Here is a 25,876-nt window from a genome sequence, read left to right on the forward strand (position 1 = left end):
TCCCTTATGGTCCATTGCACCATTTCTTATATTCCACATATCAATGAAACCCATAGGATTGTCTTTCTCCAATTGACTTATTTCACTTAGATTCTTGACTTTCAATCTCTGATTCAGTCCCTTCTATACTTGGATACCACAGAACGTCCTTTATTCCTCAGATAAATTCTCCTCTTTGCTTAAACTAGTTTGATGGTTTTCTGTTTCTTGGAAACAAAACCTCCTAAGATTTGAACATAGGGAAAAATAAATAAAATTGAAAACTATAGCAATAGTAAGAAAGTTCAAAATACAATTACTAGTTAGAAAACACAACTGAAAAATATTCCCTTCACAATAGCCATGTAATTATGCAGAGAAAACCATAAAACTACTAAGGGAACACCAAAAAATACATATATAAAAGAAAAACTGTATCCACCAAAAGTAATTTTTATAAACTCATGTTTGAACAATAAAAATCCACATAAAGATCTTGACTCTCCCTAAATTTATCTACAAACTTATGCAACTTCAATCAAATCCAAAAGAATTTTTCTTTGTAATTTATATAATTATTGTAAAGGTCATCTGTATGGGGAAAAAGGTAGGGAGAGATCATCTATGCACCAAAACAAAAAGAAACTGCCCCTCCAAGAGCTAGGTTCCAGGAATAGAAGCACAGCAAAGAAATTACACTGGTACCCATTCTAAGCACAAGCAGTATTGTGTAAGTTCATCAGTGCAAGGCTCTGGCCAACAGGAGCAATGCTGTGGGCACCAAGCACCCAGAATCATTAGGAATATCTAACACCACCTCAGCACATCTTGGAACATCAAGTGAATGAATAACTAGAAGACAAGATTGTGAGACTCCCAGAGAATCACCTTTCACCACATCCTCACTTGTGAGCCCAAGGAAAGCATTTGGACAGAGGTTAGGGTTGCAGCTGATGAGACTAAGCTATGGGGGGAAAGGAGACCTAGAGGGATTTGTGACTTGGAAGATACTCTGATGACATCCTCACTCTCCAAGCTGCCCAGCTGTATCACATTTGATCCATGCTTCCACTCGATGCCTGCACCAGTAAGCACCACACCCCATGAATTTCTCATTAAACCATCCCCCACCAACCCCCTGCCATTTCTCTCCATTCTTCTCGCCACCCACATCTGCTGTCAGCAGATGCCCAAACTGCCAATGCCTCTTGTCTCCAGGTGCTCCCTCCCATCCATCCCACACACAGAAGCCAGAAAATTGTGTCCTAGACCCTTTCCTCAGATCTTCCCCTGAGTAGGAATAGCCAGGGGAAACCTGAACTCCTCAGACTCACTTCTAAAGAATTCCACAGACTGACCCACCTCAACAGTCACCCTCTTACCCACTAAACTTCAAATCATCTCTGTTCATGTCCTCTCCCCATCCCAGAGCCCACCCTGCTCATTCCCACATGGAGCCCCCCTTTGCCAGAAATGCCCTCTCCTTATTCTTCCAACCCTATCCACCTTCCAACCCAGTTCCAGTCTTGTGTGTTCAGCAAAGCTTGCCTTTCATACTCCAATTCATCTGAATCTTCTCCTTCCTGAGCATTGGAAAATACGTTGGTTATTTTCCTTAAATGTCTGTCAAATCATACCACTATCCTAAAAATCTACCAACACCTCCCCAATGCCCATAGCATAAATTCCAATATTCTTGGCATGGACTCCAGGTCCTTCTTGAACTGACCATTACCTACCTTTGTACCCTTATTGTCATTTCCAAATGACTGTTTACAGCTATTCCCAAACCAAAGATGTCCTTTCTCCCTTCTATGTGTTTAGTGTTCCTTCTTTCTAATTGCAAGAAGAATGTATCCCTTGCTCTGTGTTCTTACAGTAACTTGTCATACTTGTTTTTTTAGCAATTTATAGATTCTTTATAGTTGTAGCTCTGGAACTATATCTTCTACTAAGAAATATACTATCCTAGCATTCAAAATTATCTCTTAATATATTTCTTAAATCTGTATTATTAGTTACATTTTGGCTAATAATAATGGCTGGTATTCCAACAGTACCAAGTGCCACATATTTTATAAGAGCTCCATATACATTAATTTATGCAATTTTTAAAGAAACCTGTGATATAGATTTTATTATTGTCACCTTTTGACTTAGGAGGAAAAAGAAGCACAGTTATCAAGTGAATGAAAAGTCACACAGCAGTGGAGTCAGGATTTCAATCCAAGCAATCTAACTCAGATCTTGTGCTTTTTAACCACTGACTTGTACACTCTTTAAATACATAACACATAAGTGATAGTTAAAAATTAAATATGTCAATCTGTTAGAAGTCCAAGGTATATTTATTCGCTGACAAATATTTCTTTTTAATTGAGATATAGCTGACATACAGTATTAGTTTCAGGTGTCTAACACATAGATTTACCATTTGTGTATATTACAAAGGGATTACCATGATAAATCTAGCTACCACTGTCACCATACATATACTATTAACTATATTCCCCGTGCTGTACACTGCATACCCATATCTTTTTTATTTTATAACTAGAAGTTTGTACCTTTTACTCTCCTTAACTTATTTTCACCAAGTCCTCCAACTCTTTCCCCTCTGGCAACCACCAGATCATTCTCATATCTATGAGTCTGATGACAAACAAATATTTGTTATAAGAGCAAGAACTCCATATTTTTATGATCCACTAGGGAAATTAAGGAAAGTATCCCAGAACCAATCTGAGAGGTCACTCAGAGATAAGAAAGGAATCTTCTAGGAGGATCCAGTTTTTCCAGGCTTAAACCTTAAGATAAGGAGTAACTGATAGACTTCTTCTATGAAAACCACTTGTTCCTTTCCTATTTTCTGTCTTTTCTGCATTTATTCCTCTCTCTGTTACCTACCACCGGGCATTCCCATCTCTCCCACAGAGCTGGTAAGAAATACCTCCTCCCTCCCCACAATTCTGCCTCACTGAGAGACATGGAAAGAAAATGTGATGAACATGGAAAAGCCTCAATCGGCACATGAGCATGCAGATTCTACATTAGGTGACCTGCTGGACTCTGGACCAGAGCAGAACGATAGAATGCACACAACAGCCAGAGGTAAATGGAAGACAGACTTGATGTGCCAATGTGACTGACCTCAGATGACCTAGTAAAACCTCCATCCAATCACACACTCCCACTTCATCATTCCCAAATGGTACCTCACAGAATCCCAAAATTGTAAAGGGACTTTAAAACTACCAAATTTTGGGCAGCCCTGGTGGTGCAGCGGTTTAGTGCCACCTGCAGCCTGGAGTGTGATCCTGGAGGCCGGGGATCGAGTCCCACGTCAGGCTACCTGCATGGAGCCTGCTTCTCCCTCTGCCTGTGTCTCTGCCTCTCTCTCTCCTTATGTCTCTCATAGATAAATAAAATCTTAAAATATATATATTTTAAAAATAAATAAAACTACCAAATTTTATGTTTTGTATAATTTTACCACAGTAAAAATAAATAAGTAAATGGAATTTATTACCCCTCAAATATGTGTGTGTGTGTGTGTGTGTGTGTGTGTGTGTGTGTGTACTCAAAGCAAACCACCTCATTTACAAATGAACACTTATGGCTTAAAGAGAGGAACTGACTTGCCAAGTATCCAGTGGCTACTTGGAGAATTTGCACCTTGTTTCCAGCCATATCACCGCCCTTGAAGTCAGAAAGTCTGGTGTGGCTTCATTCTGCCTTGAAAGAAGGAAATGGATCAGATGAATCTTAAATGTACTCAAGTGCCTCCAATGCAGCACAAACGCAGTCTCCATTGGAATAGATCATTTTCAAGGTGATGATCTGGTTGGAGAAACTAGGAAAGGATGGAGCATTGGATTCCTCTCTGGGAATCCTGGTCCCTGAACAAGGAAGGTGTTTTGGCTAATATTCCCCACCCAGCTGATTTTTCACTGAAGGACCCAATGAGCATAGTCCAGGTCACACTCAGCTAAGCCCCTCAGAGAATGGTGCTGAAAATATTCAGAGACCTTTTACTCTAACTTCCTCTACTTACAGATGAGATGACAGAGGCTGAGAGATGTTCACTGTTCCCCCAAAGCCACACACTAGATATTTGCCAGGCTACTAACTTAGAAATCAGTGTTCTTTAAACGATACTAAGCTAACTGCTGAAGACACTAAGTGATTGTTGCTACTATGATTCAAGAATCAGATCTCACTGTGCAGCATAGTGGTGGTATAGTGGTGAACATAGCTGCCTTCCAAGAATCAGATCTTGTCCCCAAGAACAAAATACCATGTTCCTAGGGGCTTTTCAAAAACAAATAGGTGGTGTCTAAGAAGAATCACAAAAGAGGAAAGTTCAGAGGATCCGGGTCTGAGTTGATATCTGAATTTATATATCTAAAAAATAAATAAATGCCCCAAGAAGTTAGCCAATTCAAACAATTTGAGATCCTGAGTTTGATATAGAAAATGTACCTACCCACTGAGAGTCCAAGAGTTCTGAATAAATACTTAGATCTTTTTATTCTTTAAAATAAATTAAGTCACACACTATAATCAAGGGAACAACTTCCCCACGGAATTTATTTTCTCTTGGGTGAAACATTGCCAAAGAAACTATGACTTAGGAAAGGTTTAAAATCTGCTTCAATTAATTAGTTTAGTGAAATTTCTGTAAAGTTCTGACACCCAATAATGAAGTAGTAAGAGAAGAAAGTTGAAGGAAGGACATAAAGGGAACTTGTTTCCAGACTGAACTACTAAGAATGGAAAGGAGAGAGAATAGAGAGGAAAGCAAGCCCTGGACAGGGGCCAGGACAGCTGGGCACTAGCTCTGATCATAACTGATTACCTACCTAACTTGAGCACGTCATTCACCTCTTCACTTATCGTTCTCCCCTGACTCTGCTTCTATATAAAATGACAGAACAGAGCTGGATTATCTCCATTGTACCTTCCCACTCTAACATTCATGGACTCATGTACAAGTCACTTACAGTCCCCAGTGCCTCACCCTCTCCTTCAATAATGATAGTGGTAATAACAATATAATCTGTGGGAATTCCCTTAGAAAGGAAATTCCCTCATCCATCCATCCATCCATCCATCCATCCATCCATTCATACTTTCATTCAACAAATAGTACTAGGTCTTTAGCCCATAGAATGTAGCCAAGCACTATTCCAGGTACAAGAGATGTGGAAGTAAAAAATACAAAGTCCTTAGTCTCCTGAAGGTTAAATCCTTCATACCCCTACCAGGACATAATGGAGTTACAGACAGACAATGAATAGAAGTTGATTTGAAGAAAGAAAAATAAAGTAATAGGGAATGGGGGGATCCGTGGGTGGCTCAGCAGTTTGGCACCTGCCTTTGGCCAGGGCGCAATCCTGGAGTCCCAGGATCGAGTCCCACGTCGGGCTCCCGGCATGGAGCCTGCTTCTCCCTCCTCCTGTGTCTTTGCCTCTCTCTCTCTCTCTCTCTCTCTCTCTCTCTCATAAGTAAGTGAGTAAATAAATAAATAAATAAATCCTTAAAAAATAAAATGATAGGGAATGCTGATGGACATTATAACATTAGTAAGCAAAGGCCATCGCTTGCCAAGGTCTCTGTCTGCTATCTTGAGAAGAAAGAAATAGAATGAGAAATGTAAGAAAACCAGTTAGATGAACATCACAATAATTCAGTCAAGAGATGCTGTGTCTTAGGCCAGGACAGTAGCAGTGAAGGTTTTAAGAATTGGTCAGATTTGGGATATATATATTATTTTTTTAGATTTTGGATATATTTTGAAGATAAAATGAGATTTGCTGATGTTTAGATTGAGAGGATAAAGAAAGAGAAATTGAGGATACCTCCAAGGTTTTAGACTTCATCAATCAGGCCAGAGTTGCCATTTACTGAGCTGGGAAGGGCTGCGAGAGAGTCAGAATAGCAGGGAATAATAAGAATTCTGTTTGGGACATTTTACATGAAGTTGCTGTTGGTACACAACCTCAGGAGCTTCCTAGGTGAAATCTGAGACCAGTCCTTATATGCAGAGGGCAGGGGAAACCTTAGAAAGAGACAGACCACTCCAGATTGGTAGGTGGCAGTTTTAATAAGCAAGAGAATGTCCATACACGGCTTGTCTTGGACAATTACAATACAAGATCTCTGCAACCACTTGCCAACTCTTAAAAGTTTATATAGAATCCTTTACTGGGTTCAGTCACATATACTGTCCAGATGGCCTCCACACCATATTGCTCCTTCAAGGCTGTGTCCTTGGGCAGCTTCTAGCCCAGGGAAGGCATGTGGAACACACACTCCCAGGACAGGGGAGTGGGGAACATCTTCCAACTGATGGGGTCCAGCTCTCTGACCAACCAGCAGTCACATCCTCAATGACCTCCTCCAACAGTTGTCTTTCAAAATTCTCAGTAGATTTCATCAAGATGGTGACAGTTTATTCCCAACCTCAGGCCCCCTCACAAAAAGACCAGCTAGCAACTATCCATACACCTAACACCATTTTGTAAATCCCATAACCGAGAGGTAAAGCTGAAGCACCCACCACCAACAACAACAGAGACCAGGAAGTACTGTCTTAGCAAGGTAAGATGAGCATTTTAACCTTAATTGCATCGCCTCCCTCTCAGGCCAGTACAGCTGCGCCAAGAGGGGCCCCCTGGGCCTACAGCTTCTCCAGCAGGAAAAAGATAACCTAAGATAGACATGAAGCTTCTGAAGTATTCTGATATGCTTCTCAGGAAGCCCACTTGGATCTCAACTCATGGAGAACACTGTGTGGAACCTACAGAGCTCAACTACTGGAGATGATATAGAGACAGGGAGGGTTGGGTTGGGGCTTACAGCACCTGGTGTTCAGATCTTAGAGGACCAAGTTTTGGTAGCCACAGAACAGAGATCTCAGCCAGCATCTCTGCTTGACCAGGAAGTTCAGTTGGCAATTCTGCCTAATTCAAATCCATAGTCAATGGGCCAACCAACTATAGAGCCCATTCTATGACCCTACCTGGGTAGCTGAGCAAATTCCCAGCACTACTCAATTGCATAGCACAGTCTCCACCAATCCTTCTGGGATGCAAGGCCATAGACACCCAACAGTGGTGGAGCACAAACTCCAAAGGGCAAAGGAACAAATTCATAGTTGTGCCCAACTACTGAGCACAGTCTCCAGTCCCACTCCTCCAGGAAGCATAAGCATAGAGACCTATCAGCCATGAGCACATCCTATGGCCTGCCCAAGCAGGGAGCCAAGCCAGCAGCCTCACCCAGTTAGTGAGTATAGCATCTGGCCATGCATAACCAGGGAACCTGATCAGTAACCCTGAGCAGCCTCAGAGCCCAACCTATAGTACCACATAACCATAGAGCTCAACCTACAACCCCACCCAGGAACAGAGTCTAACATAAAGGCCTACTTGACTGCTAAACACAGCCTGTGTCCTCAACCAGGCAGGGAACCAGCCCAATCACAGATCACAGCCTGCATCCTACCCAACCAGACACTATCTTCACATGACCATGGAGCACAGTCTCTAGCCCCACCCAAATTCAGAGAGTAGCCTGCAACCCAGCCTAAAAACAGAGCATAGTTGGTGGCACCTTCCAACTGCGGAGCACAGGCTGAAGTCACACCTGACCAGGATATTCCAAATGTTAAAAGAACAAAACTGTCACCCAAGAATACCCAGCAAAACTGTTCTTCAGAAATAAAGGAGACAGACTTTCCCAAATGAAAAGAATTGAAGGAATTCATCACTGCTAGAGATGTCTTTTGAGAAATGCTAAAGAGCATTCAATAAACTAAAATGAAAAGGATACTAATTAACATGGTAAAAACATATGACTATGTAAAGCTCCTTGATAAAAATAAATATAGTCAAAGTCAGATTCTTGAATATCATGATTATGGTACATAAGTCAATTACAAGTCTAGTTTAAAAGTTTTTAAAAAATGTATTAAAAACAACCATAATTGTAATACAGTTAAAAGAGCTGACTCATAAGAGATAAAATCTAAAAGTAGTCATCAACAGGTCTGCCAAGGCCCTGGGGCACAGGAGCAACTTTGCCCCTGATCTGGAGAAATAGCTATAAGTTTGCAGCAGAAGTAAATACTGAAGTATTGGACCTGTGCTATCAAATGAAGTCGCCATAGCCACCAGCCATATGTAGCTATTTAAGTTGAAATTAAAATAAGTAAAATCAAAATTAAAAATTCAATTCTTCAGGATGCTAAGAATATTTCAAATACTAAGTAGCCACATGGAGGGACTACCACGTATTAGCATAGATATAGAATATCTCCATCATCACAGAAGATTCTATTGGGGGCAGCCCAGGTGGCTCAGCGGTTTAGCACCACTTTCAGCCCAGGGTGTGATCCTGGAGACCTGGGATCAAGTCCCACCTCAGGATTCCTGCATGGAGCCTGTTTCTCCCTCTGCCTGTGTCTCTGCTTCTCTCTGTGTGTGTCTCTCATGAATAAATAAACAAAATCTTTAAAAAAAAAAAAAAAAAAAGAAAAGAAAGTTCTATTAGCAATGCTGATCTAGACCACAGCAGCTTTGGAAAACAGAATGATTACATCAATGTAGGCAGAAACTTTCTTCATCCTATATATAGCTATAAATCCATCGCATTTAGAACAATGCATAGCACATAGTACATGCTCATTAAGACTTATTAAATAAATTATTAAGTAAATCTAATAGCCCTGAAATACGTAAATGACTAAGTAAACTATACAATTAGATTATTGATATCAAGTCATTACAACTTTTATGAAAATTTTTAATCGCTCAGGATATTGGTGTGTAATAGACTGCCTGAGAATATATGCCAATCTTTACATCCATTCCCACTTCCTCTTTTTTTTTAAGTTTTTATTTAAATTCCAGTTAGTTAACATACATAGTATGTTATTAGTTTCAGGTGTATAATTTAGTGATTCAACACTTCAATACAATACAATACCCAGTGCTCATCACGAGTGCCCTCCTTAATCTCCATTGCCTATTTAGCCCATCCCTCTACCCATCTCCATTCTGGTAACTATCAGATTGTTCTCTATAGTTAAGAGTCTGTTTCTTGGTTTGCTTTCTTTCCCACCCCACCCCTTAGCTCATTTGTTTTATTTCTTAAATTCCACATATAAGTGAAATTATATGATATTTGTTCTTCTCTGACTGACTTATTTTGTTTAGCATAATACTCTTTAGCTCCATCCATTTAATTGTAAATGGCAAGATATCATCATTCTTTTTTATGGCTGAATAATATTCTGTTATATACATATTTATATATATATAAATAATCTTTCTTATCTGTTCATCAGTTGATGGACTCTTGGGCTATTCCCAAACTCTCCTTTCTCTTTAGGAACAAAACAGAATACTACTGATCTTGGCTAAACATAATTCCACATAGAATAAAAGATTGCAGTTTCTGGTCTTCCTTGCAGTTATGGGTAACCATGTGATTAATTTTAATCAAGTAAGATGAGAGCAAAATTGCTATATAGTACTCTTGGGTAATCTCATAAAATAAAAAGAGATCCATTTTTTTTCTCCCCTTCTTCCATTTCCTGCCTCCTGGGATATAGATGAAATGCTAAAAGTGGTGTTGTCCAATATGGCCTCCATTAGCTATATGTAGCGTTTTTGTTGTTTTTTGTTTGGGGGGTTTTTTTGTTTTGTTTTTTGGTTTTTTTTTTTTTTTTAAATTAACTTTTATTGGTGTTTAATTTACCAACATACAGAAAAACACCCAGTGCTCATCCCGTCAAGTGTCCACCTCAGTGCCCGTCACCCATTCCCCTCCAACACCCGCCCTCCTCCCCTTCCACCACCCCTAGTTCGTTTCCCCGAGTTAGGAGTCTTTATGTTCTGTCTCCCTTCCTGATATTTCCCAACATTTCTTTTCCCTTCCTTTATATTCCCTTTCACTATTATTCATATTCCCCAAATGAAGTCAATCCCATTTACAATTGCACCCAAAAGCATAAGATACCTAGGAATAAACCTAACCAAAGAGGTAAAAGATCTATACCCTAAAAACTATAGAACACTTCTGAAAGAAATTGAGGAAGACACAAAGAGATGGAAAAATATTCCATGCTCATGGATTGGCAGAATTAATATTGTAAAAATGTCAATGTTACCCAGGGCAATTTATACGTTTAATGCAATCCCTATCAAAATACCATGGACTTTCTTCAGAGAGTTAGAACAAATTATTTTAAGATTTGTGTGGAATCAGAAAAGACCCCGAATAGCCAGGGGAATTTTAAAAAAGAAAACCTTAGCTGGGGGCATCACAATGCCAGATTTCAGGTTGTATTACAAAGCTGTGGTCATCAAGACAGTGTGGTACTGGCACAAAAACAGACACATAGATCAATGGAACAGAATAGAGAACCCAGAAGTGGACCCTGAAAGGTACGGCCATCTAATATTCGATAAAGGAGGAAAGACTATCCATTGGAAGAAAGACAGTCTCTTCAATAAATGGTGCTGGGAAAATTGGACATCCACATGCAGAAGAATGAAACTGGACCACTCTCTTTCACCATACACAAAGATAAACTCAAAATGGATGAGAGATCTAAATGTGAGACAAGATTCCATCAAAATCCTAGAGGAGAACACAGGCAACACCCTTTTTGAACTTGGCCACAGTAACTTCTTGCAAGATACATCCACGAAGGCAAAAGAAACAAAAGCAAAAATGAACTATTGGGACTTCATCAAGATAAGAAGCTTTTGTTTTTTGGTTTTTGTTTTTAGGCAGAGGGAGCAGGAGAAGCAGGAGAGAGAATCCCAAGCAGGCTCCAAACCCAGTGTGGAGACCTATACAGGGCTAAATCTCATGACCCTGAGATCATGACCTGAGCCAAAATAAAGAGTCAGACTCTTAACTGACTGAGCCACCCATGTGCTCTGCCACATTTAACTTTTAAAATTTGAGCTTATTGGGCAGCCCAGGTGGCTCAGTGGTTTAGTGCTGCCTTCAGCCCAGGGCATGATCCTGGAGACCTGGGATCGAGTCCCACATCAGGCTCCCTGCATGGAGCCTGCTTCTCCCTCTGCCTCTCTCTCTCTCTGTCTCTCGTGGATAAATAAATAAAATGTATAAATAAATAAATAAATAAATAAATAAATAAATAAAATTTGAGCTTATTAAAATTAAATAAAATTTAAAATTTAGTTCCTTGTTCTCACTAGCTCATTTCACTGTTCAAGAGCCACTACGAATTTGTTCAGCACAGACACAACCCATCTCCAGGATGGCATAAAGTTCTATTGGACAGCAGTGGTAAGGAGCACTAACAACCCTTTGAGGTCATGAGGCTGAAGCTGTGTCCTGAAGATGTCTGGATTTCTTTCTTTTTTTTTTTTTTTTTTTTTGATGTCTGGATTTCTGATAATATTGTCAGACCTCTACAACCATGCTGGACCTTCTACCTCTGTACATTTTTACTTCTATCTCATTAAGTTGCCTTTTTTATTTTCTGCTACATGCAGTGAAAACTACCTTTTAAGATTAAGTAATAAATGAGAAAAAAGTACAAAATTCTATAATGCAGAGAAGCTTGCAACACTCTCCTAACTTTTCTTTAAAAAGATTATTTTATGTTTATTTTAATTTTTTTTTAAAGCTCAGAATCAACAGTTGAGAACTAACTACATGTCTTCAGTGCTAAGTGGTATAATTAGACTACTTCACTTCTGTGAATTGAGAAGTTGTTTTTGACATTTCACAACATTCCCTGGCTCTTAAACAATAGGGGAAAATGCTTTCCTTTGATTCCTGTGTTTTTCCAGTGAGACCAGAACAAAGCAAGTAATTAGCTCTCAATAGACCCACCAAGTCTCAACCTTCAGTAAGTAAGGTAATCCCTGAGAATTCTGATGATTCTGTTAGTGTAGCTGTTATCTGCCCCTGCAGAATCTAATGGCTCAGTTCATTGATGATGTTCTTTTCAAAGCTCTCAGCAAAGAACCCACACATGCACATGAGTAAGTGGCTCCCACCACAGCCCACATCCTAACATCCCAGCCTTCTACAATACAAGCAGGGCATTGAGAGAAAGAGAGGGGAGCTCGACTGAGTTTAGTTCTGGACTGCATGCTTTAAAATATATGTTAACAGAGTATAAGCACATTCAGCATAAAAGACAATAGGAAGGCTATGTTATAGTCTTTTTTCTTGAAATATATTTGACACACAATATAGTCAATGTCTATTTAACAGACATTTGTTGAGCACCTACAATGTACCAAATTCTGTGCTAGGCCTTAAACGCAATTAAGTGACAGAATGTTGAACCCAAAGGAGCCTCAAAACAAAAGGATTGAACAGTCTTTAAATGCTTGAAAGCTTTTTAGTATGCAGTCAAGGCCTATTCTTAGAAGCTCAAAAGGACCAAAAGAAGACTTGTGTGTGGACAGACATGTAGTCATTTTGCAAAATAAAATCAATGACCAGCAGCAATAATAATGATGATGATGACTAATATTTATCGAATCCATGGTCAACTCTGTACCCTGTTATTTTCTAAAAGCTTTAGATATATTATTATACCTAATATTCAGAATAATCTTTGGGATACATGCTATTAATAATCTTATTTTAACTGTGCAAAAGCACATGTCCAGAGAAGTGAAATAGCTTAAATCTTGGGTTGTGGATATAGGCAATTGGAACATCCTACTAAATTTTAGAACTTAAACTCTTAAATTTTTAATAGGAATAAATGTGCTCTTCACCATGAAAGTGTTCAGAAAGAATAAGTAAGAAGTGATATAGAAAGGACAGTACATGGGGCACCTGGGTGGCTCAGTGGCTGAGCACCTGCCTTTGGCTCAGGTCATGATCCCAGGGTCCTGGGACTGAGTCCTATGAGCCTGCTTCTCTCTCTGCCTCTCCCTCTGCGTCTTTCATGAATAAATAAATAAAATAACAAAAAAAAAACTAAAGAAAGGAGAGTACATGGGCATAAAGGGTTAATTCAACAAACACTTATGAAGAACTAGCTTATTGCATATTTAGAGCCTCAAAGAGGGGTCAGTGAATAGTCTTGTCCTTGGGAAAAAAAAAACATATAAAATAATTACAATTAAAGTGATAAGGGTAATGATAAAGGGATACAAATATAACCATGGACAGGAGACACAAATTCAAACCAAGTATAAAGGAAATGATTTTAACCTAGGTCTTAAAGAATGTACAGGATTTTGCCATATGGAAAACGATGGTAAAGTTATTCTGGGCAGAAGTATTTTCTCAGGGCTTGACGATGGCCTTCCATGGCCATGATTATTGGAGAAATGGGAAATGTTTCCTGGTGCCTTTAAAACCACTATTCAGGGAATCCTTGGGTGGCACAGCGGTTTGGCGCCTGCCTTTGGCCCAGGGCGCGATCCCTGGAGACCCGGGATCGAATCCCACGTCGGGCTCCCAGCATGGAGCCTGCTTCTCCCTCTGCCTGTGTCTCTGCCTCTCTCTCTCTCTCTCTCTGTGTGTGTGTGTGTGTGTGTGCCTCTATGAATAAATAAATAAAATCTTTTAAAAAAATAAATAAAAATAAAACCACTATTCATCTATATGGTCAGTCAGAACCTAAGGAGAAAGAGACAAGTCCCTAAGGCATATAGCACACCTGTGATGCTCCATCCCTCTGCAAGGAAGCTGCCCGAGTTATTTCACGTGATCCTCAAGGAGAAGTGGAAGGATGGAGTGCAAATGCAAAGCCAGTCTTTGTCATTCTAAAGCCAAAGGAGCAATTTTATTATTCTCTAAACTGCAATGATATGAGTCAGTTGGGTGAAGTGGAGTTTTGGAGACATGGAAGATATATGAGGTCACCAAGATGAGGAAGGAGCAATTAACTCACTGTTGGCCAACACAATAACCCCCCTCCACAAAGGTATCAGTGCAGCCAAGCTTGGATAATGGCCAAGTAATGATCAATCATACCGGGATCATAATACCAGAGGCACAGACTGTCTCATCCTAGTTCACCAAGAAACACCAATAAGCATGAAGAGAAATGAACTTGGCATGGCCACAGATTAAATGACAGAAGTCTGGGATATATACATGCATGGACATTATACCCACCCCCCTTTCACTCTTCAAGTTAGGTCTAAAAGAATTTTCTACATTCTGTGTTTATTTATATTTGGATAAGGCTAAAAGTTATCTTTTTATTAAAATGTTGACTTGACATTTCCCTACTGCCTACTTTCCCTACTGCCAAAAACCTATGCAATTTTGATTTTTTTTTAATTTATGGATGCTGGACATTGTGAAAAGGCCTATAAAGTTTTTGAAGAACAACCTTTACCAACATGTCACAAGAACTGAAATTGTCTCATGGATTTTTTTGTACATTTTTTAATAAATTTATTTTTTATTGGTGTTCAATTTGCCAACATATAGAATAACACCCAGTGCTCATCCCATCAAGCGCCCACCTCAGTGCCCATCACCCAGTCACTCCCACCCCCCGCCCACTTCCCCTTCCACCACCCCTACCTAGTTCGTTTCCCAGAGTTAGGAGTCTCTCATGTTCTGTCTCCCTTTCTGATATTTCCCACTCATTTTGTCTCCTTTCCCCTTCATTCCCTTTCACTATTTTTTATATTCCCCAAATGAATGAGACCATATAATGTTTGTCCTTCTCAGATTGACTTACTTCACTCAGCATAATACCCTCCAGTTGGAACTGGATTTTCCCCATTCTCACTGGTGTGAGGTGATATCTCATTGGGATTTTGATTTGTATTTCCCTGATGGCCAGTGATGCGGAGCATTTTCTCATGGGCTTGTTGCCATGTCTATGTCTTCTTTGGTGAAATTTCTCTTCAAGTCTTTTGCCCATTTCATGATTGGATTGTTTCTTTGCTGTTGAGTTTAATAAGTTCTTTATAGATCTTGGATACTAGTCCTTTATCTGATATGTCATTTGAAAATATCTTCTCCCATTCTGTAGGTTGTCTTTTAGTTTTGTTGACTGTTTCTTTTGCTGTGCAAAATCTTCTTATCTTGATGAAGTCCCAATAGTTCATTTTTGCTTTGTTTCCCTTGCCTTCATAGATGTATCCTGCAAGAAGTTGCTGTGTTCAAGTTCAAAAAGGGTGTTGCCTGTGTTCTCCTCTAGGGTTTTGATGGAATCTTGTCTCACATTTAGATCTTTCATCCATTTTGAGTTTATCTTTGTGTATGGTGCAAGAAAATGGTCTAGTTTCATTTTTCTGCATGTGGATGTCCAATTTTCCCAGCACCATTTATTGAAGAGACTATCTTTTTTCCAGTGGATAGTTTTTCCTCCTTTGTCGAATATTAGTTGGCCATAAAGTTGAGGATCCACTTCTGGATTCTCTATTCTGTTCCATTGATCTATGTGTCTGTTTTTGTGCCAGTACCACACTATCTTGATGACCACAGCTTTGTAGTACAACCTGAAATCTGGCATTGTGATGCCCCCGGCTCTGGTTTTCTTTTTCAATACCTCCTTGGCTATTTGGAGTTTTTTCTGATTCCACACAAATCATAAGATGATTTGTTCCAACTCTCTGAAGAAAGTCCATGGTATTTTGATAGGGATTGCATTGAATGTATAAATTGCCCTGGGTAGCATAGACATTTTCACAATATTAATTCTTCCAATCCATGAGCATGGAATATTTTTCCATCTCTTTGTGTCTTCTCAATTTCTTTCAGAAGTGTTCTGAGTTTTTAGGGAATAGACCCTTTACCTCTTTGGTTAGGTTTATTCCTAGTTATCTTATGTTTTTGGGTGCAATTGTAAATGGGATTCACTCCTTAATTTCTCTTTCTTCAGTCTCATTGTTAGTATACAGAAATGCCACTGATTTCTGGGCATTGATTTTGTATCCTGCCACACTGCCAAATTGCTGTATGAGTTCTAGCAATCTTGGGGTAGAGTCTTTTGGGTTTTCTATGTACAGTATCGTGTCATCTGTGACGAGGGAGAGCTTGACTTCTTTGCCAATTTGAGTGCCTTTTATTTCTTTTTGTTGCCTGATTGCTGAAGCTAGGACTTCTGATACTGTGTTGAATAGCAGTGGTAAGAGTGGACATTCCTGTCGTATTCCTGATCATAGGGGAAAGGCTCCCAGTGTTTCCCCATTGAGAATTATATTTGCTGTGGGCTTTTAGTAGATTGCTTTTAAGATGCTGAGGAATGTTCCCTCTACCCCTACATTCTGAAGAGTTTTGATCAGGAATGGATGATGTCTCATGAGTTTTTTTAAGCACTTGTAATCAGATGGTCTATGGTACAAGATGACAAGAACCAATCAGAAGAACAGAATACTTTTTGGACACAACTTTCAAAGATACACTTCTCCACATTGGAAGAGGAGATCATATTGGTACCCTCCTCAAATATCCCATAATAATTCCTCTCTTTGGTTTTCCTTCTTAAAGAAATACAGGTTGTTATTAGCAGGTTAAACAAGGAAGGGAGAATGAAGGGAGGGAGGTGGGAGTCAAGGAGAAGGGAAATTGGAAGTATGTAATAGAAGTACTTTAACTGACAAAACACCTGTCAAAAAATTATCTTTTGTATTTGCATTTATTTTGAGTCTCAATATTACCCAATCCCATGATATTGTTGGACATCATGCAGCCAATCCTATTTCTGTCCTTGGAACATTATACCATGATACCAGCCAAGTCTTTGGTTACTAAGGAATATCACAGCAGCAGTAACATTAAGTCCTTATATTTGTTTCTGTGATTTCTGAATGTCCCACTGAAATCAAAATCCATTTTTTAAAAGATTTTATTTATTTATTCATGACAGACAGAGAGGGAGAGAGAGGCAGAAACACAGGCAGGAGGAGAAGCAGGCTCCATGCAGGGAGCCCGACGTGGGACTCGATCCGGGGTCTCCAGGATCCGGCCCCAGGGTGAAGGCCATGCTAAACCACTGAGCCACCGGGGCTGCCCCTCAAAATCCATTTTTAAAACAAAGAATAATCAGACGTGTTTTTCTTTACCACTTTCCCATTTTCATTCCATCCCTGAGTTCTTTTTGCTCCACAACTTTCTCATGGCATTTTTCACCTCTGCATTTCTGAGTGTGTAGATGATGGGGTTCAGCATGGGTGTGACAACCGTGTAGAACACAGCCACCAGTTTGTCCTCAGTGAAGGTGGAGGAAGGTCGCATATAGAGAAAGATGGCAGGTCCAAAGAACAAGAGGACCACCATGATGTGAGAGGCACAGGTAGAGAGAGCTTTGCGCCTCCCCTCTGCAGAATGGTTCCTCAAGTTGAACAGGATGATAATATAGGAAGACACCAAGATAAGGAAGGAGCACAGAGCAATTAAGCCACTGTTGGCCAACACAATAACCCCCTCCACAAAGGTGTCAGTGCAGGCAAGTTTGAATAATGGCTGAAGATCACAGAAGTAGTGGTCAATCACATTGGGGCCACAGAAGGGCAACTGGATGGTGATAAGAATCTGTATAATGGAGTGAAAAAAGCCGCCAAGCCAGGAGCCAGCCACCAGTATATGACACAGTTGGCGGCTCATAATATTCATATAATGAAGAGGCCTGCAGATAGCCACATAGCGGTCATAGGCCATCACCACAAGCAAAAGGATCTCAGTGACCCCAAAGAAGTGGAAGAAGAATATCTGAGCTACACAGCCCTCCAGGGAAATGGTTTTAATCTTAGTAAGTAAGTCTGTGATGAATTTAGGGACAACAGTAGAGGAGTATGTGATCTCCACCAGGGACAGGTAGCTAAGGAAGAAGTACATGGGGGAATGCAGACTCTTACTGACATTGACTGTCAGGACAATGAGGCCATTGCCCACCACCGTGGCCAGGTACACGAGAAGAAATACCACAAAACACACTCTCTGAACCTCTGGATCCTGGAAAAGGCCAACGAAGATTAAGTCAGTCACATTATTTGTAGTGGATTCCATTTGGAGAAGATGGATCTCAGAGAAGAGCCCTGTGACAAAATAAGCATATCATAACACTAATCATTCATGTTTATGTAGCACTTGCCTGTTAATAGAACCTTTCATCCATATTATCTTACTGGTTTATTTTACTTATTTGTTAATTTAACCAATGTTTATCCATTCACTGCCCAATAGCCCATCCTATACAAGACACTATGCAATTTATCTCACAAAAACTCCACAATCCCTATTACACAAGTGAAAAAACTAAGCCTCAGAGAGGTTGTGAATTAATGAAGCCTCCCAGTAAGAAATGGATCCAGAAAAAGAACCACATCATTTTGTTCTAACTAGCATGTCATTTCAAGTATACCACACTGAAAATAATGCCCAGCATTTTCAGCACTAAGAAGTATCCATATTGCCAACAATTCTCCCATTCTCAACATTTCTTATCATGCCTTTGTGTGAGAAATTCTCAAGTTAACTTCTGCTCTTGAATCCCTTTTTCCCCCATTTACTCATAAGAAATGTTGATCTCATTCATAGTTCCCCTTTTCTAGACAGTGTCTTCAATATTTTCCTTACATGGTATTATCAAAGGTTCTGAATTTCTCAGGCCCTATTGTTTTGTCCAATCCAACATCTTCATGAATTTTTGTAAACATTTTGAGAAAGTTGTGACACCCGGGACCAAGGTAGACATCTGGAAGTTGTCGAGAATACAGGTCAGTATAAAACAGTAGTTCAAATATAATATATGGAGATTCACCAGTTTGCTTGTTTATGTCTCCCAGTTTTCCCACCTTTGGCAAACACTTTTGTCGGCAGGAGGTGAGGATTTATTTTAACCAAATTCCTTGACCAAATGCTTCATTAAACACCTACCATGTGCCCAGGCAATTCAGGACATATGAGAGAAGAAAGAAAAATGACTGTCATCCTGAGGAAGCTTGTTACTTCATGCAATTCAAGAAGCATATTTATGAAATGAAGTAGAGGAAACTCTCAAGATCTTCCCTGCTTTTGAAATTATTTTGAAGTCGTCAGTCACAATGTGGTACACCTGAAACTACTGTAACACTGTGTGTTAGCTATACTTCAGTCAAAAAAAAAAGTAAAATTATTTTGAAGTATTTCTTATTCCTCTTAGTTTTTCTTCTTCCACTTGTGCTTTCATACTGAAACTGATTAAAATAAATTTCTCTCATAGTAAAAATTGGAAGATATACACAAGGTGAAAATACACTGAGAGAATCCTGGCTAACACTGGAGACAAAACAGAGGGTTATCAGTATGAAAGAAGGACACTGAGGAAGAACAACTGAACAGGAGAGAAAAGTAAGAGAAGGTCCCCTCACTGGTGCAGAAGACGGAAAGCAAGGCAGGCATCAGAAACAACACACAGAGGCTGTGAAATAGTCTGGTGGCCCAAGGGAAACTAAAGCATGTGATCACCTGATGTTCACCATTGTCATTGTCATTGTCATCCCAACAGCAACAGATACTGCTGACATTTAGTCAGTACCTACTGTGTGATGGACTCTGGTAAGCATTTTACTGTTGTCCCCTCCATTAATTCTTCCTTTGAGGCAGCTAATTGACAGGTGAGTAAACTGTGACTCAGAGAGGCTAAGTAAATTGCCCAAATACACACAGCTTGTGAGTACCTGAGCCAAGGCTGAAACCCAGGACTTTCTAGAAAGGGAGGAAGAACCACCACTCCATAGAGGAGAAAGGGGTTAGCCACCCCAGCACCTTAGAGAAACAACACCAAGACCCATGGTTGACAGAAAACGTGCCCAATTATGCTTTCCCTGTGAACAGCAGGAGTATTCCAGGGAACTCCAAGTTATTGGGAACATTCTGATGCCACCATCTCTGGAACAAGAGAGATAAGAAGCTATGTGAGATACTGAGAGTGTGAGACTTGAAGATGCCCCTTCCTCCTCTGCTCCCATGGCACAGCTTTGACCAGAGGTTAGAGCTACAGCTGGTGACACCGATCTGGGGAGTCGGTATCTCCCAGCAGGGGTACCCCTCTTTCCAGCTGGGTCTTACAGCAGCACCATCATTTTGCCTGGTCCTCAGGCTTGAATCTTTAGAGTTGCCTCTTCTGTATTTTCCACGTTTACACAATCCCCACATCCTGTTGCTTTCCCCACTCTCTCCATTTTCGGGCAGGATATAAGCTCATGTGAGGAGTACCACAGTTCCCCCCCATACTCCTACTATCTCCAGAAGTCCCAGGTTGTATCCTGTCAATGTGTTCTGCAAGCTGAAGTCAGAATTCTTCCTGAGTCCCTCTGCTCAGATCACTAAGACACCACCAATATCTTTCGTTGCCTGGAAATCAGCCTTCAATTCTTCCACGTGACTTTTAGAAGCTCTAAAGTATTTCCTCATGCTCCTTCAAGTCAGCTTTACTGACTACTAAAAAACACATACTTTTGTTCTATTTAGAGATCCCCTCACCGTCTCATGAAGGCAAGCTGATAACCACCACAAGAGCATCTCTTACTTTTCACATTACATGGTGGTCTGCCCGCCTGCTTCCTGCTCCAAGTCCTACCCCCTCTAAAATGTCCACTGTCTAGGAAGTCACACTTCCACACTAGTTCATTCACCTCAGCTCTCGACTCTGAGATTAATTGATTGCTCTGTTAAATGCAGTAACACATGTAGTACTCAGTTCACAGCAAGCCCTCAATAAGTGTAAGCTATTTTTATTATTAACCTTACAGATGGGGGCTCGATATATATGTAGACTTTTGATTGATGATAAATTGATTAACCAATAGAAATGATAAGAAAGAACTAGATTATTTAACACTATCTGTCTATATTTTCCTTTCAGTCAATCTTGACTTCATATGACACAGGTGTGACTGTTTCATCAAATATATAATATTATAAATAACATAGATCATTTCTATTTCAGAAACACATTTTGCTGCACTGGGTGAAAGCCACACATGTCGAAACTTTGCAATTAAGTTTTCCACTAACTGGGTTCATTAACATGTTCCATAGAAGACATTTGCTATTCTTTGTTTTGTCCAGTGTTGCATGGACATGAATTGTCTAATCCTCATTTAAAAGACCAAATCTTTTAAACACTCATGGACATATCATATCTGAGTTTGTATGTTGAGAAGATTACCATTTAGAACCACATGGTATGTATTTTAAAATACAAACTAAAAATTCATTAAGGAAATGTAAGACAATTGTATCAGGTAGAGTGCATGGTGGTATCATTGGGAGATACACAGGTGCCGAATAGCTGAAGGTCAGGGGTGACTTGCCTTTTAATGGAGGGCATGATTCTAGGTTCATGGACCTCTAAAGGACTAGAGAAAACAAAACAAGAACTGTTGAGCTGCCCTCTCTCTCCTCAGGGACTGATCTACAGTAGGGGTTATGGGAACAAGCACTGCAGCTAGCAGCCCATTCTTAGTTCTGGCACCCACATGTCACATGTCCTTGTAAACATGTTCTTTTATTTTCTTGGAATAGGGTAACAATTCATATTTGACATGGTTGTGACAAGCATTAGACCTGAGATAAGATATATAAAGCACTCAACAGGATTGCCTGGCAAATAGGAAGCTCTCAATAAGTAGTAGCTATTTATTAGCTTACACTTCCTAGTATTTATTTACATGTTTTCTGCTTTCTCATTCCTCCTGGCCCAAAAGAAAGACTGTAACAAATTACCTCCTCTTCCCCCCAGCACTTGTCCAAATAAAACCATCATCCTAGGATCACCGATTATGAGGTAATCCATGGATTACATGTAAGCCTAGGTAGGTAATTTATATTCTCGATGACACTAACTAGCTAGAATTTTATCCTCTAAAATAAAGTCACAATGAGAGAAAACTGACAAGGACAAAATAATGAGTGATGGAGAACCTGGAAGACCTATTGCAATGAACTTAAAGTCACATCACAAGGGCCTCCTTCCCACAATTCATTCTAGATCCCAGGTAATACTTTATAGAATCCCAGAATGTGAATGCTAAGGAGAACTTTAGGGCACATTCTGTCCAGCCCCCTTCTTTATACAGAGGCAGAAACTGATGCACATGGAGGAAAAGTGACTCACTCTAGATCACACAGTGATTTGGAGCCTCTTACTCACATTCAGTCAACCTGAGACATTCTTCTGGGTATGGCATTACCTACCTTTTTTGAGTCATGTTCAGTTTTAAAGCAAAGATCTGAACATAAAGGTTCTTCTCCTTAGAGTTAGAAACAATTTCTCCCTCTGCTGAAAGAGCTCATCAGTCAAAGGGATGCCCTGGGTTGAAGAGACTGAAGGGGTGTGCCCTGGAACACAGGAGGCTCGCTTCACAACAAAATTCTTCCACCATTCTTTCGTCTGCATTGAAGGCCTCCAGTGGGCTTCGCCACTTCACCTGAGCTAAGACACCAGGTGAAACAGAAGAAATTTTAGAGCTGAAAAGCAATTTAAAGACTATTGGTCAGATCTTCTTAGTTTACAGATGAAGCAGCTAAGAGAGAGTTTAACTGACTTCTGAGTCACACAACTAGCTACTGGTCAAGTTGCTGAGACGCTATTTCCATGACACTGGGATTCCTTTCAAGTGATTTTGATTTTGTGATTGTTATTGCCAATTAACCAATCTTCCTTCCACACAACAAAATTCCATGGGTTCTATGATATTTTAGAAAATAAACATCCTATGGTAAAGCAGATAAATCACAAAGGGAAGGATTCAAGAAATCATCCCCATGGCCAGTCTTTAGATCATCTATTTAGAAACAGAAAAATAGGTAGAAAACGGGTAGCTAGTGAATTTTAGGTCTTGTTTTTTAGTTTAGAAAACCCACTCATTCACCAGAAGACCAAAAATTGTTTTTCAATACTGAGATGCTTAAACTATTTAAAATAAATTTAGCCTCACAGTGTAATAAAGAGCCACATTCCCCATGGAATTTCTTGTCTCTAGTGTAAAATTTTACTAAAAAATTGTGAGGAAGAGGCTCAAGATGTTTTTTAATTAACTTCTGGAGAACTTTGAGAGTTACAAGCACCTAGTTATGCTCTGAGAGAGGAAAGCTATAAACATGACAAATATTCATGGATATGAAAATAAATTGTTGCATTATAAATATAAAATCTAAGAATAAAAAATGATTTTTAAAATCAAAAAGGGATGAAATGAGAGTTCGTTAAACTCAGGAAAAAGTAAAATAAAAAGACAAAAAAAATCATGTCAGAAATGAAAATTAAAGTACCAAAAGAATAGTCAAATTAAAATATAATAAAGAGCATGAAAGTAAATCTGATAATCAATCAAAGGAAATAAAATAACATTTAAAAGGAGTTAGAGGCATGAGAGTAGCTCAGTCACTTAAGCTTCTAGCTCCAGTCATGATCTCAGGGTCATAAGATCAAGCCATGCATCAGGCTCCTCATGCAGCATAGAGTCTGCTTGAGATTCTCTCTCTCCCTCTCCTTCTGTCCCTCCCCCTGCTCATGTTCTATAAATAAATAAATAAATAAATAAATAAATAAATAAATAATTTTTTAAAAAGTTAAATCGGCAAAAAGAGAGAAGTGGAAATGGAAGTTAGACGAAGAAGGCCTAACACATACATAATTGTTGTCCTAAAAATAATAAAAACAATAGAATAGAACCAATATTTAAAACTATGGTCCAAAAAATATTTCATAAATTTGAAAACACCGGAATCTACACATTGAAAGGATCCACTGGGTACCAGGAAAAGTTAACAGAACAATCAGCTCAAGATGTATTCTAGCAAAACTATTAGACATTAAAAATAAAGAAAGAGGGAAGCCCAGATGGTTCAACGGTTTAGCACCAACTTCAGCCCAGAGTGTGATCCTGGATACCTGGGATCAAGTCCTATGTTGGGCTCCTTGCATGGAGCCTGCTTCTCCCTCTCCCTGTGTCTCTGCCTCTCTCATGAATAAATAAATAAAATCTTAAAAATAAATAAATAAAAATAAATAAATAATTTAAAAATAAAAAATAAAAATAAAAAGACAGAAATCAATCAGGAACTCTTAGTATAACTTACATAGCTTACAAAAACAATCAAAAATTCTAGTGGCATTTAGTTTCCCAAAAACAATACAAAGCAAAGCAACTGTGTAGCAGCATTCAATACTAAGAAAGTATAAACCAGAATATTATACCCAGCTAAGCTGTCCTTCAATAAACAAAGTTTTGATCATGTAATAACCTAGTAAATACTGTACATCACCCTTTCTGAAAAATCTACTGTATAATGAGCTTCATCCTACCAAAAGATGACTGGGAAAACTTCAATAAGAAGACAGTTCTAGGGGATCCCTGGGTGGCGCAGCGGTTTGGCGCCTGCCTTTGGCCCAGGGCGCGATCCTGGAGACCCGGGATCGAATCCCACATCAGGCTCCCGGTGCATGGAGCCTGCTTCTCCCTCCGCCCGTGTCTCTGCCTCTCTCTCTCTCTCTGTGACTATCATAAATAAATAAAAAAAAAATAAAAATAAAAATAAAAAAAAAAAGAAGACAGTTCTATCAGGTCTTTCTTTTTTATGTGTTTCCAAGACTTTGTGGTTAGGTGCATATACTATTAAGGATTATTATGTCTTCTTGGTGAATTAATCCATCTATTATCTACGTAAAATTTCTCTTTATCTCCAGTATTATTTCTTATATTAAAGATTACTTTGATATCAATATATTTGCTCTAGCTTTCGTTGATTAGTGCATTTGTTATATATCTTTTTCTATAATTTTACTCCTAATCAATACCTTCATATTTGAAAAATATCTTATAGGCAGGATAAATTTGGGCTTGATATTTTATACAATTTGAATATTTTTAACCAGTGTTTAAATTATATTTAGTGTAGGTATTGAATGGTTTGGTTAATTCAAATACCCTACTGTTTTCTGTATGTCCCATTGTTTTTAGTTACCTTTTCCTCATTCTCAGCCTAATTTTGAGTTAGTTTTATTTTTTATGATTCCATCTTACCTTACTATATATTATTTGTGTTTCTTTTTCAAATATTTTAGTCATGGCTAATATATAATATGCATATATGTATATATAATAATACAGAGACCATATTATATAACATATTTTTTCATTCATCATCTAACTTTAAATACTTTTATGCAATTTCATATAGTCTAAGAGCCATACAACACTGTATTTCCAATTCCTGCCTCCCACTTCTTGTGATGTTTTCATATAATTTACTTTTACACATACTACAAACCCATGATGTATTGGTACTACTTTTGCTTTAAAAATCACTTATTTTGAGAGCAACTAAGAAAATATAATCCTTTTTTTTTCTTTTTTACCATTCTTAAGCTCATCACTTCTTTGTATATATCCAACTTTCAATCAAATATCATATTCTTTTCTGGCTGAAAAACTAACATTCTTGTAGTGTAGGTCTTCTGGTATGAATTCAGTTTTTAAATGTTTTCTTTTTTCTTATTCATGAGAGACAGAGAGAGAGAGAGAGAGAGAGAGAGAGAGGCAGAGACACAGGCAGAGGGAGAAGCAGACTCCATGCAGGGAGCCTGATGTGGGACTCGATCCCGGGTCTCCAGGATCAGGCCCTGGACTGAAGGCAGTGCTAAACCACTGTGCCACCGGGCTGCCCTGAATTCAGTTTTTGACTGTGAACAAAAAACTTCTACTTTCATTTGGAAAAATATTTTCACTAGTATAAGATTATAAGTTGACAGGATTTTTTTCAAAACCCAATGAGTTCATGATGAGAAGTCTGCTAATTCATGTCTTTTTAATATAATATTTTTCCCATTGTATGCCTTCAAGATTGTCTCATTGTCTTTTATTTTCAGCAGGTGGAATATGATGTGGCAATATGAGGTTTTACTTTTCATTTCTTTTTAGTTGTT

The 25,876-nt window shown here is 39.0% G+C and overlaps 1 protein-coding gene across 1 annotated transcript; it reads right to left on the reverse strand.

Annotated features, from left to right (window-relative positions):
* Positions 1-17,040: 17,040 nt before the first annotated feature.
* LOC121471994 (olfactory receptor 4B1) lies at positions 17,041-17,970 on the reverse strand. The gene has a single exon (XM_041722937.1). It carries the CDS (start codon positions 17,968-17,970, stop codon positions 17,041-17,043), a length of 930 nt encoding a protein of 309 aa, XP_041578871.1.
* Between the last annotated feature and the right edge of the window lie 7,906 nt (positions 17,971-25,876).

The sequence above is a fragment of the Vulpes lagopus genome, chromosome 11 (assembly GCF_018345385.1).
Source record: "Vulpes lagopus strain Blue_001 chromosome 11, ASM1834538v1, whole genome shotgun sequence".
NCBI lineage: Eukaryota > Metazoa > Chordata > Mammalia > Carnivora > Canidae > Vulpes > Vulpes lagopus.

Bases quoted from the DNA above. Each gene is read 5' to 3' on its own strand.
- LOC121471994 (XM_041722937.1), bottom strand. From the start codon at position 17,970: ATGGAATCCACTACAAATAATGTGACTGACTTAATCTTCGTTGGCCTT.